The 16,594-nt window shown below is 28.8% G+C and overlaps 1 protein-coding gene across 1 annotated transcript in view; it reads right to left on the bottom strand.

The window, feature by feature from the left end:
• Nucleotides 1-5,114: 5,114 nt before the first annotated feature.
• Nucleotides 5,115-16,594, bottom strand: part of LOC129962911 (sodium/hydrogen exchanger 8-like) — a gene marked incomplete at its 3' end in the record, with an annotated part of 53,680 nt that continues 42,200 nt past the window's right edge. Inside the window, 4 exon segments of the mRNA XM_056076914.1 lie at nucleotides 5,115-5,173; nucleotides 8,829-8,981; nucleotides 11,623-11,734; nucleotides 15,000-15,082. Coding sequence (XP_055932889.1) covers nucleotides 5,115-5,173; nucleotides 8,829-8,981; nucleotides 11,623-11,734; nucleotides 15,000-15,082 — 407 coding nt within the window.

Raw genomic sequence — 16,594 nt, 5'->3', positions numbered from 1 at the left:
TTTTAATATCACCTTACCGCCTTCGGTGATCTATTTTATCACCATAAAAACAGGCTGTGTTAAATGTCAGTAAATTCACTGATATTCATAGTTCTCGTACAAAGTTACTTTAACTATGCCAATACTAAGAAGCCCCAAATGCTTGTTCAACAAAACCACGATTACTTGAGACGCCTGAATTTCCGCTTTCGTTAAGTGTGATTGACTGAACATCCTCGGTGCTTATTTTGTTTCCGTTAGAGACTCTCATCCAGATGGATTATGGGGATAAGGAAATTTTCTTTAATTCCTCCTCCAAATTTTAATAATAAAAGAAGATTCTATCAAACTGTTTGTGAATATGAAACAAATCCTCGGGATAAACGAAAGCATTTTTAATTTTATATACGTAAGGATAATAGCAATTTATTTACAAAAAAGTATGAAGAAACATGAAACGTAAATAAAAATATTTTACAACACAAACTTTCAAAGATTTTTTTTGTATGCAGGTGAGTTTAATCGAGAACTGAAATGTTGCCAATTATGGAACAGAAACTTTCTCAAATAGGGAAAAAAAACTAAAGTGCGACAATTAATAAACTATCCAGTTTCTTCTCCCATTTTTCACTTTGAAATTTTGATTGATGCATTTTAAATGCATTAATCATGCATCAAAATCATCAGTCAAAATCATATGGAACTAATCCTCCATTTAAAAAAATACTTATTCATTTCTTAAACTGTCTATCTCTTAATACATTATATTATATTATCTTAACTCACTTATTTATACATCTTGAGATTGTAATGGAGTTTCAAGTTGCTTTAATATATGCAAAAATAATTTAGGGTCCTTTAATTTGGGCAAAACTTTTTAAATAATTCTGTATATACTTTTTTTCATTCTCTGCAAATATCGATTTTCTTATTATAAAACTCCGATCTAGGATCATCTCATGTACTATATAAAAAACGAGTTTTTTTTTTCCTAGGATTGACATCGTCAGAAAATATTTATGAAAATTTATTAAAAATATGTTTAATGAAATAATCATAGAAACATGCTTGCCGAGAATAAAATTTTATGTCTGCAGTATATAAAGTGAATAAATTTTTCATTTTGTATAAATTTAAACTAAAATCTTCCAGTTGTTCTTCACAAACATGTATATAACCCATTTTTTACGAATCTCATAATAATATTTATATATTATTTACTTGATTTCTTTTATTGTAATCGCAATTTCTGAAATTAAAACATGATGTTTGCACATGCTACCGCACAAATTTCACATAGCAAATCTAAACTGAAATGGATCATTCAGCAAACTTCAAGTCATTAACTCCAACATGCGTGCAGTTTAAATAGCCATTGTTACCGAAATATTTGCTTATGTAATTAAACTATGTAAGCATGCCATGTAAATGTTAGTGTGAGCTCAAATTAGTTTAAATTATGACTGCATATAAAAGCAATGTTTAAACATAGATTCAAAGTAAAAATTATTGCTTTTCTTTATTAGGTCAATCATTTTTTAACTGTAGAAAGCGGAGTAATTTAAATTTGTTTCGTTCAGGACGATTGTAATTACTTTTCTAGGGCATTCTGCTGCTACAATTAATCATCGAATCTATGCAAATATAATCCAAAGTTCACGTTTAACTATTCTAAATTGAACAATAGTTTTAAAATCTTCCCATGAGGACTACATTGGATCATATTGGAAAAAGTGTATAATGTTGATAAACACATATTTTTTTCGAAAATTAATTTCACGTATTTAAAGGAGTCATATTATGTTCCTCATCATGTTCCATACTTTCAATTCACAAAAAATGTATCAGATGTTTAAATGGGCCTCTTTATAATGGTCACAAAATTTCAAGTTAAAAATTTGTTTTATTTTAACCAATTTATTCAAGTATTATTTTCTTTATGATTAAATAATTACAAAAGATTTTTGGACATATTTCCTCAATGAACCTATATTGTGGCATATTCAAGATTTTTGGAATTTGGCTCATTGCAATAAGAACATTGTTTTGATTCAATTTTTATCTTACATCATTATGGACTTCTACAATTATAAAATAGTACAACGTCTGTTATCTCAAGTTATCAATGGTTCAAAAATGAATCAATAAATCGATTTTATCCCTTGAACTATTCTGAGGGATATATATATATATATATATATATATATATATATATATATATATATATATATATATATATATATATATATATATATATATATATATATATATATATATATATATATATATATATATATCACATTACAAAGTAGTTTTTATCCGATAATAAACGATAATTTTTATCCGATTATAGGATAAATTTTATCCGATATTAAACGATATTGGCAATATTGTATAATAATGTTGAGCATTAATTAATATAATATATTAGAATTATTATTAAATAATATAATCTATAATATTGTTCAATAGGTTGTACTACTGTAGATGGTAGTAGGTCTATTGTAATATAAGTAATAATTATAATTTTATACATGTTATTTCTTTTTTGTATATGATTGTAAAAGTGTCACTTATGAGAAAATTGGAATAAATATTTTTATTGCAAAATTATTCAAGGTGTACTTTACAAGTATGAATTTTTTTTCACGCTCATGGCCAAATTTTGATGTTTATCTGACTTTTAATTATAGGTGGAAAATGATCTGAACAAACCTTCTTATTTTATGATCTTTCTGCTGACACTTTCGAGTCAATAATTTAATTTTTGTTGTAAATCATTAAAATAATGAATAGAATCCTTAGCTTCAAAGAATATTTCAACTTCAAACGGGAATGTGTCAATATAGAGGATAAAAATAAGTTTCTCAAGAAAGCATATTAAAATCTTGAATGACCTTTAGAAATACCACTTTTAAGAGAATAAATTCTTTAAACTTTCGCTTCAAGGCAATTCATTTTCCCACCTAAAAGCATGCACTCAAACTTCGTAAACATTTCTTGAAAATTTAAAGAACTTTTTTTCTGAAACTACTAAGAAATAAGGGCATTAATTCAACGAAAATGTCTTTGAAATAACCCAACAGTCTACACAAAACTGAGAAAATACGATGAATCTGATATTTCTCGACTAATTTCTACGAACATTTTGAAAAGTAGAATAAAAATTTTGTGAACATTTTAGGTATTTTTATTATAAGATGTAGAGAATCTATATCAGTAAGGAAATTATCTCTGAATATTAGAGAGTTACACTTTTCGTCTCATTTAGATATTAAAGAATTATTTCTCTCATTTCTTTAATCTATGAGCCCCTCAGAACACTGCAGATGATTTTATTTATAATCACATATGTGCTGGTTATTCTGACTTTAAGTGAAGGAAATTAGGAATATTATTCATATTGACTAAGATACCAACATCTCATGCCGGCGTTCTTTCCTAGGGGTACCGTGCTTCGCCGTAATCTAGGCATTCCGGGTTCGAGTCCTGGTTCGGGCATGGTTTTTCTCTTCCTTGTGTTCTTTCTGTGAGGTGCGTGAATGAGCCCCCCTGTAAAACGGGTTTGTGTAAGTGAGTGTGTGTGTGCTATCTTCAATTGAGTTCGAAGTCAGACTTCTGCCCTCGGGTGCCAGGGGTCTTTATCCTCAGAAGCTGCTGCGCAAAATTTGGCTTAAAATAGTCACACGGGAAAAAAAACATCTCATCAAATCTCCTAAATTAAAATCGCTTTGATCGTATCTCCCCTGTGAAATAATTGTAGATAGATACCATAAAAAGCCCCCCCCCCTTTGTCTGGGAATCGAGGTAAACTGAATAACCGAACCATTGCGATAAAAAATATTGAACATTATGGTCAAAGAAAATATGTCCATTATGAGCAGCCCATGCACTGGACTTTCCTCAAATAGATATACAATCCGCCTTTGATAATAGGTTCAGAAAGCGTCATCATATTATTCTACCCATCAAAGGGACGAGAATTTTCTACCATGTTGATTCCCATCCTCATATCAGAGTTGCTTCTCGGTGAAATAATTGCATGTAGATAGTTTACATAAAATATTAATTCGCCAATACCGAAAGCAAACGGGAAAAGGGGGCTTCTGTGAAGCAACCTATCTAATAAGAAAGCAGCAAATAAAAGTGAGGGGCACCAAAGAGCAAAACTGAGGATCAGTAACTAGTTCGTTTTTGTTAAACCCTTCGAAATGTCTAACAGCAGAATCATGAAATAGATTGTGAACCTGTAATAAAAAAATAAGAAAATATGAAAAAAAAATAGTAAAAATAAAACTAAATTTTTATGTACGCGAAAAAAGCAGAACGGTGTCTATAATTATTGATAACTAAGCACCAGCATTTTTCCAGTTAATGGTTTTTTAATAATTATGATGGCAGAGGCCCTGACATGTTGGAACTTGAATAAGAGTTTCACTTCCATTTCCATTCCGCCAGGAGTCCAGTATCCCCATTAATTATTCCCAATTCTCTTTATCTTTGATAATATATGGATTCGTATCCTTTGCTTTTTGTATATAGTTAAGATTCATTTTTGTAATTTGGCATCATTTCTGTTTTGTCAGGAGGAAAAACAAGAAAACCTCCATTAATCAGCTCGATTGAAACGAGCGAACAATTTGTTTTCAGTGGACACATAGTTCTGCCGACTTTGAAAAATACAGATTTTAAAAGAAGACAGACAAAAGTCATTACCTTTTTCCATTGATATTTTTCTAAAACATTCTATATTTTGATTCTCTAAGCTATCACTAAATAAGATTAATTATTCTCAGATTCCTGCTAAAATTTATCTGAAGTGAATGATAACATACAGAAAATATCATCAATTTCTTGAACTATGGCACACGAAAAAATTAATTTAAAGTAAGAAGTTTTATCATTCCCTTTTAAGCAGAATGAGAAAAAAATCTTTCTAAAGAAATGCAAAGCATACAGTTTCTGTGATTCACTTTCCACGAACATCTTATGGGAAGTAAAACATCAAACACCCCTTCAATGGAATGCTTAACTGTTCCAGATAGGTCATTTGAAAGGGTGAACATTTGAGCAAAAGAATTTCGATGACTTTTTCCAACATTGACTTACCAGCTTTTCTGTTTTGATCAAACAAATCTCGCTTTGGCAGTCCTCTCTCTTTTTCTTCTCTGCCCTGCTCTCCCTCCTCTGGAGGCACTGAAAGAAAAAGAAGGCACACAGGCTGAATAAATAAGAACTCCCCCGTCTGTCAAACAAGACCATCTAATGACATTCCACAGTGTTGGTTGAGCGATGTTGACATCCGAACTTCTTCAGCGGAACAACATACCATTTGAGGTCCAATTAATTTCCACTCGAAGAAAACACAAAATTGCGATTTTCGTCTCTTCTTAAAAATTTGTTCCAGGCATTTATTATTCTTTCGTACAAAGAATTTTGTTTTGCTGAAGAAAACAATGTTTTGTATTCATACAAGGATGGCGCGAAAGTTATATTTTAAGAAGCGTTTGTTTAAATGGGAATTAATGAAATGTAAATAAAAGATTTATCTAACTATTCAAGGCTTTTGTTTACCTTGTTTTATGACTTTTATGGTGACAGAATCTTCACTCTTTTCATGATTTACTAGCGTTCTCTCATTCTGTGCATTTCTGTGTTTTAAATAACATTCCCATATTTTAATGTTTGTAGAGCTCAAATATTAATTAATTGATTAAAATAAATAAAACTGTATTTTAAAGATATCATCTAGTAGCTATTTTGTAAAAAATTAAAAGAAGTTCAACATATTTATAAAATCTTCAAAATAGCGATTAATTTTCCAATTTATATTTGGAAATCATTTTTTAAATCAACTAACACCCATTACGCAATATGCAAATACGTGTCAAATTTAGTATTTTTCAACGATGTACAATACAATTTTTCAATTTTTTTCATTAGATATATTGAATCATATTTGTCAAATTTGCAGTTTGTGAATAGTATATTAATCATATAAACATTATGAATCTAAAATAAAATAAAGTTATATAAATGAACTTAATAAAAAAAAATTAAAAATTCAAATTTGTGAGGGAGCACCCCAGATATATTAAAATATATGCAAAATTAAATTCAAACAATGATCCAAATATCGAAGACAGAGAGGAGTTTGAAATATGGAAATAATTTTTTTTTTATCATTAGTTGTTTCTTCTTTTATAATACTTACTATAACGCCACGAATTCGTTCGAAAATTGCAAACAAAGAAATTGCATTTTTAGTGCTTTCTTCTTAGCATTAATGGGTACAAGGTGTCTTTTTGTACTAAATCGTTAACTCTCTACAACTTTGTATTTACCTCCCCTCTCTCGTCTTGTTCTCTCTCTGAGATAAGAACGCTAACTCCGAAGTTTGCTACTACGTGGCGCTTTGAGTATTCTCGTAACATAACACGTAGCTGTCTTATATCTAGACATCACTTTAATGACATTGTTCTGAGTTTAAAAATTAAATAAATACACTGCATTTATATAGCAGCAATTAAATAATGTTTAAGGCTCAAATTTTTATACTTACCTGCTTTAACACAAATTAAATAAATACCATTTAATATAATTTAAGAAAGCAAAATCTCCATTGACATCTATACATTGTCAAGAATACATTCTATATTTTCTTCTATAAAATTCTTTTGTTATCTTTGAAAGAAATAGTAAATGCGTAAGCATACATTGGGATATAAACTGATACCATTGTCTACGATTTTCTATTTTCTTTCAAATCGAAGTATCCTTTGAAACTTACTGAACAGTGAGAACCCTAGTATTTCCGAAATTCTTTTCCGCTATCTAAGGTAGAACTTCCGAATAATAGAATTTTAAACTGAATTTAGTTCTCTTTGAAGCAATTTTTCTTTCAGAATTTAAAGAGAGAAACCTGAATACGGTCTATTTGACCCAGATTACAAAAGCTCCCAGGTGGTGTTACTCATATTACAATATTATGTTCCGCCTGTTTGGAAGAATTGAAGATTCCTCTATTGTTTTATTCAGAAGTTAAGGCATAAACGTGACTTGTTTGTTATGGGATAATCAGCAGATTAGGATCTTGATTTCTTTTTAAAATAAATGAATAAATACTCAATTCTTTTTTAATACAGCGAAGTCATTCGCGTAATGCCTTACATTATTAACGGATATGATAAAGCTGTAAGAAGAATATTCCCACTATTTTAGAACAAATCTCAATTATAATCCTTTGCAATTTTCGAGTAGATTTTAATTTGATATCGAATGCTTTGTTTTTTTTATTGGAATACTTTAGAAACACGCACACACACATATATGTGTGTGTGTGTTATTTTATATATATATATATATATATATATATATATATATATATATATATATATATATATATATATATATATATATATATATATATATATATATATATATATATATATATATATATATATATATATATATATATATATATATATATATATATATATATATATATATATATATATATATATATATATATATATATATATATATATATATATATATATATATATATATATATATATATACACTAGCCGCCTTTGGCGACCAGCCGGTTCGCCAATCTTAATGTTCGTTAAAATTTTAATAATTAAATATTTTATGCAATTCCTATTTTAATAGCTTCTTCATCAAAATATTTTAAAACTTCAAATTTTGATAGTCATATAATTCTCTCATAATATTATAAACGCCTTCAGTCATAACGTAATATGTATCTCTGTAATTTTCTGTTAGTTCTCGTAGAATTTATACTATAAATTAAAGTGGAAAGGATTAATCTGCAATTAATATAATAATATTTTTTACTGAAACAAAGTAATTTTTTGTAATATGATTACTGAAAACAGTCACTGAGCGTTTAAACTTTATGGGCAATAAAGAATATCTTTCCTAATTTATGTAATATTTCAAGAATTTGTCAACAAAATATTCTCAGATTCATTATGACCAGAACGATTAATTAACAATGTTTAATTTTAAATGCATCAAACACTAAGAAAATAAAACCAATCGTTTAAAATAATCGGTTGAAAACAGGTTAGAAAAAACTTTAAAAACGATGTACTTAAAACTATAAGCGTATACAAAAAATATATAACTAACATAAATACAATTTAATTACAAAAACATGCAACTAACCTAAAAATAATTTAAATCATCCGTTGATAATGGTTGTCATGTCAACGATCAGAACACAATGCGCATACGTTAATTTTCAACGCCAGTTATGGTAACGCAAATGCGTGAGTTTTTCTACACCAGTTGGGGTAACGCTATGCAGATTATACATTTTTAATTTTCTTTATTCTGTTTTATTTTAATTCAAAAGTACTTAAGATTGAATCTGAAAGATCGATTCATTAACAATGTTTAATTTTAAATGCATCAAACATTAAGAAAATAAATAGAATCGTTTCAAATAATCAGCCGAAAAATCTTAAACCTAGCCTCATGACTGTTGGGGGGAAAAAATGAAGCCGTACTCATTTGGCGGTGGGGAAAATGAAAAGATTTTTTTGGCGAGAAAGTTAGTTTTTAATTAATAATTAAAATTCTAATTAAAAATTAAAAAAAAGGGCTATCCTATCTTTTACGTTAGATCAAACTGCACACGGTGTGCAAATTTGATTAAAATCGGTTATGTAGTTTAGGAGTCCATCGCGGACAAACAACGTGACACGTAATTTATATATATATAATACGTTCTAAATTTTACTCTGATAACAGAAAATAAAAATATAGCTTCCAAAATCAAAATTTACTTCTCAATTTATTCAAAAATTCTTAGGTTTCAAAACTCATTACCTTTAATAGAGGCATAGTGCTTCCTCCAAATACAATAGTGGTTATCAGCACAATTACTAAAGTCGTTGTTATGATGACATTTCGCTTTTCTTCTTCGAAGTCGAAACGTAGGGCAAGGGCGAAAGCTACTGCTCCGCGAATGGCTGAAATTGTTTTTAATTATTTAAATCAGTATATAATGCTAGTAGAACTCTAAATTGTAGTGAAGCCTATTTAATCTATAATTTGTTCGATTTACACAAATTGAAAAAAATCTGAACTTTGCTGAAATGATCATATTAAAATATACATAGTTTTTTATTATTGTATACCCGTCTTTATTCACAATTTTATCAAAATCTGAGATGGTATAAATCTATTTAAATGAAACTGGTCCATTTAAACAGATTTTTCACTAAATTACATATACTAGATTATATAAAGTAATCGGCAAAAAAAATGACGTCCAAAGTTAAATCAATCTTCGTGTTATGTATATATGGTGGATCCACTTATTAAATTCTTAAAAGGAAGAATCTTGTTGGAGTCAAAAATATATATATTTTTTGGAGATATGTCCACTTGTCTATAAACACATAAACACAAAAACACATTGAACTAAAAAAAGGATGAAGTTTGTATATGGTCCTAACATAGGATTTGCAGATCCATCGAATCTTCGTTAGAGGGAAGTTTATCTTTCACGCTGTTAGCCCACATGCCTGTGAACACAAAAACTCAAATAGTTTTAAAGACGAAATTTAATTCATAATTTCATCAACATAATTGTAGTTTGTATTTTGTATTAAATCTGACAAAGAGTGACATTTGGTCTGTTGGTTGTTTATATACATATGAATGAAACAGCTTAATAACGCAATGTCTAAAGTATATGAAATTTGCAAATCCATATTAAAATTTAAATCCAGTTGGGTGAAAAATAATTGTCCAAAACTCCTCCCTGTTTTTGTTTTTTCATTACTCTACGAAACACGAACTTAAATAATTGTCAGAGGACGTAGAGGACACTTTTGGAAAAGATTCGCTCTTTTAACTTCCCTGAACTTTGAAACGTTTATTGACTCCCCCTGCATCTCTACCCCTTGGTACATTCAGGGAATGCAAACTTTAATGTAAAAAAAAAACTTTTAATGTAAAATATGTGAGGAAGTTGATAGGAGAACGCTCCCTCTGTTTTAAATTTTGTAACTAATAGAAACGAATTAATTGATGAAAAGATGCTGTTTGTTTGAAATATTAAATTTACGTGCTGAAAATTCCTCCCTTAAATGAATAAAATAGTTTTACGGAATTTCCTGTTATATTCAATTCATTGAAATTTGACGTCATAATCACAAATAAACATCATTTTATATATCATCTAACATTTAACTTCAAGTTAATTATCTTTAGTTATGTCATCGCATTCGCCTTCTTCATACGAAGAGAATGAAAGATTTTAAAATTAAATTGTAAATAATCCTTTGAACATGTTTTGACTTCACAAAAATTCATTTTCAATAATTTGTGTATTAAAAATATGAACGTATAGTTAGTTATATGCATTTGTCATCAATTACTAATACCTAGCGTTTTCATCTCAATCTAAAACGTGTTTCATTGTATCGAAGATTATTTTATTCATTTATTAAGAAGAGCTAACACTTTTAGCAATATCAGTATATTTAAATATAATCTCAGACTCTGAAAATATAAATTCCTTTTCTCAAAAAAATTACTTTAAATATCTAGTCACTGCTGGTTCACATAATTTGAGATTTATATTACTTTCGAGAATCTTGGTAATATTATTTAACGTCACTTTAAATAGTGTATTCCTTAAATGTTTTCTTGTCTTTTATTAAAATCCAATACAATATAATTTATAAAATACAATACAATGCCCGTTTTAAAATCCAATACCAATTTTACATATCCTGCTAAAGGAAGAATAAAACATTGTTATTTCTGAATAATTTTATATCTCTCTACATGTTTTGCAGATTTAAATGTAACAAAAAGTGTTAACAATGTTTTTTTTTTCCTTTTTGTAAAGTTATTAATAATTGAATCTTCCAAATACAGAATTCAAAATAAATTGCAATGCACTTTTCGTAACTTGCATAGGCTACAATGTACCTCAAACTTTTGATTATTAAAAATTATATATTATTTTATTTTGGAAATTACTGTCTCTTGGAATAGTGAATGATTGAAAAATAGTTTTGATAGATTTCTGTAAAAAGTTTGAGGGTTAACATGAAATACTGCCATTGCTCTTATGACTGATTCCGAATACTAAGCTCAAGCCCAATTTTTATGTAAAGAAATTTTGATGCCCTCTGCAGAATAAGATAGACTCTCGTTTTAATATAAATGTGAGTACTTAACATATATATTTTATATTTATGCTACATAGCATCTAATGAAAGTAAAGAGTATACTTTTCTTGTGGGTGTGGAAAATGAGTATCTTCTAATTAAGGAAGATCTAAAGGGGAAAAATTTATTAGAATGGTGAAGATGTCAAATTTTTCAATTATTATAAACATTCTCTTTCCATACTTCAAATACGAGAGAGTAAGAAAGAAATAAATGCTACAGATAAAGTATAAAATTTGTTTAACCTTTTTCGCAAATCTTCAATTTTTCAATCCTGACATGATCCTAGCTTTTTTTAATATTTTATTCAATGACATTAATCATGACAAAATAAGATTATATAAAAAAATAACGCTTTGAAGATATTTTTGGGATAATGCTAAAGAATTAAAAGCTGAACCAAATGATTAAAAAATTCATTTACCACTGTACCACATGATGAACATCATCTTAGGTGTTATTTCGTGCACCCGGAAAAAATTCACGGTAATACTCAAAGGGAAAACGTTTATCGCTCGAGCGATGAGACAAAGCATCTGTAAGATAAATAAAGATTTAAAAAAAGGACTTTATTTAATTGTATATACTTTTAACGAGTTTTTAATTTTATAGGGCATAGTTTTTCAATTTCATAATTGAAATTTGTTTTGGAGTATAAAGTAAGACTTGAAAGAGAGAATACAACTGTCTACAAAGTAGAACGTTGATCCCAGAACTAATAAATAAGATATTTACTCGGATAATAAGTATTCGTTAATAAATATGTTTTTAAATTTAAAGCGATTCTTCGATAATTCAATATTAATCATCCTTTCAACAATTTTCCTCAATAAACTTTGGTGCAGTTTAACCCACATCACGTATTTTGAAAATACTTTTAAATTAAAAAAAAATATTAGTTTCGTGTTACTATTGTTCGTATTTACTAATTAGTTCGTAATATTATTGTTCGTAATTTTATTTAACAGCACATCTTTTTCTTTTATTTCAATATTTTTTTTTCAAAAAGAATTTCTAAAAAAAATGTTTTCTATTATTGTAAAGAAATTTAAACCAACATCAATATTTACTCAAATCTCTTATTCTCGTTTCTCGTCCAATACTTGTTGTTACTTATGGCACTTGCCACGGACAAGCCCGCTGTTCGAAGATTCAGACAGCCGATTTAAGCCTAAGGAAGAGCGCCTCTTGTTTTTATCGTAGAGCCAACTAGGGCCAGGAGTACGACTTGACTACTCAAGCATTACTCATTCGCTTGCCCAACCCCTTTTTACAGGAGGGCACATTCACACAAACCCGGGACGCCCAGATCACGAGGAAGACGCGCTACCCCTATGCCAGGACTCCGCCCCATCTAAGGCTTAAATTCCGATTTAAATTTTTAGAAAAACAAGTTCTTTGAGCATTAATTCTAAAGCAATACTTGCACTTCTATTATTTAATGTTTTTACAAAGGCTTTCTTTCAGGAAATCATGAGATGTGACAATCGGACATAGAATTCAACAACTGCTATAATGAAGTCAGATGATTAAGCACAACTCTATCAATACTGAAAGACCCCAAACGCCCGTTCAATGAAATTACGGCAATTGCCCGAGACGCCTGGTTTACCACTGCAAAATGAATGTCAATCCTCCCCGTTTTATTAAAGGCACTTAGATATCACTGCATTTTTCATTAAGCATGATTGACTGAATACACGCGGTGCGTATTTTGTTCATAAAACACTCTCTTCCAAATGGTTCTGGTGAACTGTGAAGTTTTCTGAGAATTCTCAAAGAATAACGAAGCATATGTTTGCTTAGTAGCCTTCAGCTAAGCGGAATCGTCCTTTTTGTCCCTTTTGAAAATTTAAAGTTTTGGAAGGAGTAAGGAAATTTTCTTATAAATGAAAGAAAAATTGAGAAGTTCCAGTTCTTTTTAAGGTACCTGAACTCGAAAGATCTTGGAAGGAAAAAATTAAAGCTTTCTCATGCATAGATGTTTTACAGTAGAGATTCGAAAGTTAAGAACATTTTTGAACCTAATGAGTACTAGAAAACAGTTTAATAAAAATATTTAATAAAAAGTAAATTAAACCAGAAACAGCAAAAAAAATAATAGAGGACAAGTGATATAATAGCCTTCTTTTCTGGAAAAACAATTTGGCTAATAGAAAATATATGTACAGCGCATACATCCTCAAGTAAATAATTTCATTTTCTTATTTAAAATATTTATTCTTTTCACTACCTCTTAGGGAATAAACTGAAATCCACCTAAGAAAATTGGCATTCTAATTCACATATTTAACAACTACAGTGGCTTGTAAATAATCTAGCACTTCAACAATCAGGCCCAACGTTAGTCCGACGTTTTTCCGAAAATGAAGGAAGAGATTATTAAAGGGAAAACAAGTCACTACACGCTGACATCAGTGACCTTGGGGCAACATTAATTACATGCTATTACTCATATTTTGAATTACCTATTATATATAAATTGAAATTCTGTGTAATCATGTAACAACTTCTACAACAAAAATATACTTTGCAGTTAATATGCGCGTTCTTATAATCTAGAACTTTCTTTAATTCATTACAATAAAAATACATACAAAGCTACATATCATTTTCGGTCTTATATCAACCGAATTATCGAAAGGCTATTATAGTACAAAGATAAGACAAAATTCGAAATTATTAAATGTGAAAATGCAAGTCAAAATTTAAATTATAACAGATAATACCACCAATGCCGTTAATCATTAGTGAAATCAAATGAAGAAAACGAAATAATTTCCTTTACATTTATTGTAAGTACAACTGAAATCGTGCTGTTGTATATGCGACCCAATTAGCGCTTTTATTGTCTTACTTTAAAAACTACAAATGATACAAAAGCAATTCGATAGCAGGACGAAAATTAGTTTTTATCATGAAATGTGAAATGCATTCCAATTCAAACTTTTAACAGAGGATTAAATTTTGGAATATTGTTTTGATAAACGTGATTATTTAAATAGTCCTGTAACAATAAATATAAGTCATAGGCATATGATCGGGTGACTTATTCGGTATTTTGGAAAGAGTTTACAATTCATTGTTACCTTAATAAGTGCTTGACACAGTAAAGTTTTCATAAGTATAGAAAATGTAGAAGTACCTTATCATGCAGAAATATAGTGATACTCTGTTAAACAAATGGAATTACAAGCATTTATAATATAGGTTATGCATTTATAATATTCATTTCCTGAGGTGCTAGTTTCCTGGTATGGAAGAGAAATCAACAGATAGCTCTAACAGATGCTGAATGGATGCCGGGTCAATGACTCCAGATCTTGACAATGAATTTCGGGACTTTGGTGGCAAAATTGAAGGACCTAGATTGTTCTAGAATCTTGGCGATAGCTCTATTACATTTAAATATCTTTTTTGCATTTGGCATTTGTGCAAAAATGCTGAATATCTTAATAGAGAAGCAGTAAAAAAGGGAGCAGTGAGGAATCAATCCATTGAGGTGAGCTCAAGCGAGTTGAATGGAGACTCTATAATGAAAGCTTTATGTTGATGTTTTAAAATTTTGTCATTTTCATCAACATTTTCTTCTTACTCATTTTCGTCCCAACATTCGTAAGTGGAAAATCGGCAATCAGGCGATAAAAATTTATTTATTTAGCGTTTTGAGAAAACAAACTTCGATTCATAACATATTTTCAATAAAAACATCTTTAGTAAAAGTAACTAAAAAGAAATATAGAAAGGTAAAAGAATAAATTCTTTGTTCAATTGTTATTGTAAATACTGATTTAATCATACCAACGTCACAAAAATAAATGAAAAATCCAAAATGATTCGAAAGCTGAAGATCGATAGTCCCAAGTAGGCGAAAACACATGTTTCTAAACAAGAAGAAAAAGAACTATTAACTAAATATTCCCAGACTTTAAAGAAACAAAAACATACTTCAAATTATAGATCTTAATATGAAGTAAATTATATTATATAGATTTTTAATTCATACGATTAGGAGCAAACTTAAATTTCCAAAACATTGGCAAAATATTTCTCATTTTTATGAGAATATATGAAATATTAAATAGCAAATATTAAGCAAGCTAAAAAATATTTCTATAAATTAATCATTAGTTTTCGAAATAACAAATGATAAAGAATATAAAATAAAAATCTGTTGTATTTATAACTATGATTTGATAAAAAAAAAATATTTAGAATTGAACATTTGAAATTCATTAAAGAGATATCATTATTATCCATTTTATTTGATGATCATATTATTCTCTAGGCAATGAAATAAATATATTTGAACTATTTTCTTAAAATAATGACGTATGATCACTTATTTTATTTTATCATGAAATTATTCTCTAGGCAATGAAATAAATATAGTATTTGAACTACTTTCTTCAAATAATGGTATATGATCTCTTTCATATTTTGTGGATTTTAAAATCTTAAATTACTGCTGAATGGAATTCTCTATTTTTAAGGAATAAAAATAGAGCAAATAGAAATAGAGAGAATAGAAATTCGATAGTTGGAAACATTTGTTCATAGTGTCTAGACGTTTATATTTTGACAATGTATTATTACAATTCCTGTTTATACAGATACAATAGTTTCTCTTATATTTCAAACTAGTTATGATGTTGTCTAGCTTTATTCTCTATAATAAATAGGTTATTCACTTATTTTGTATTTTCAAAGAATAAGAAAAAAATACTTTGGAACATTCTATTGGTGAAATTTTTAACTTAAAAGACTTCAGAAACAAATTATATTTCCTTCTCAATTCTCTATACACTTCTACAATTATTCTATGTGGACTCATTTACCCAAAATAATCATCACTTTTCGAACTGTAATATTGTAAGTCATACACGAGGCTCAAAATTCCTTAGATATTAAAATTTAGTCTCTATTTCCTTATTATCAAAATAATATTCATAGATTTACAATGTTTATAGACTTAGCAAAATAATGTTTATGGAATCTTGGAAACACTACAGATTTCAGGATTAGAAGATTTCGATATGGCGGTTTGTTATCGCCACCCGGATGGGTACAAAAACAGTGTACGGATGGATACACTGACGAGACATACCTCACATGGAAGAGGTTGTACCGTAGCCAATGAGGACTCTAAGGATTCAACCTCAATTCCCGTATATGCTTTCGCGGTGGCCGGTCATTCAGATTTTTTCCGTTTACCACAGGGCGGGTCGGAGTAGTCAACTTGTGATTACTCCGGGTAAAATTAATATATATTAAAAAATCGTTCTATAGAGCATATTGTTGGTTCTAGAGTTATCAAATTTAGCAAGCAGTTACCTCTTGAGTAATAAGTTCTCAATAAGCAAGCTGTTTGCTATTTAGAGACAAAAATTGAAAAT

The sequence above is a fragment of the Argiope bruennichi genome, chromosome 3, assembly GCF_947563725.1.
Source record: "Argiope bruennichi chromosome 3, qqArgBrue1.1, whole genome shotgun sequence".
Lineage (NCBI taxonomy): Eukaryota > Metazoa > Arthropoda > Arachnida > Araneae > Araneidae > Argiope > Argiope bruennichi.
The sequence above is the reverse complement of the archived record's forward strand: the minus strand, read 5'-3'. Positions and strand labels throughout refer to the sequence as shown.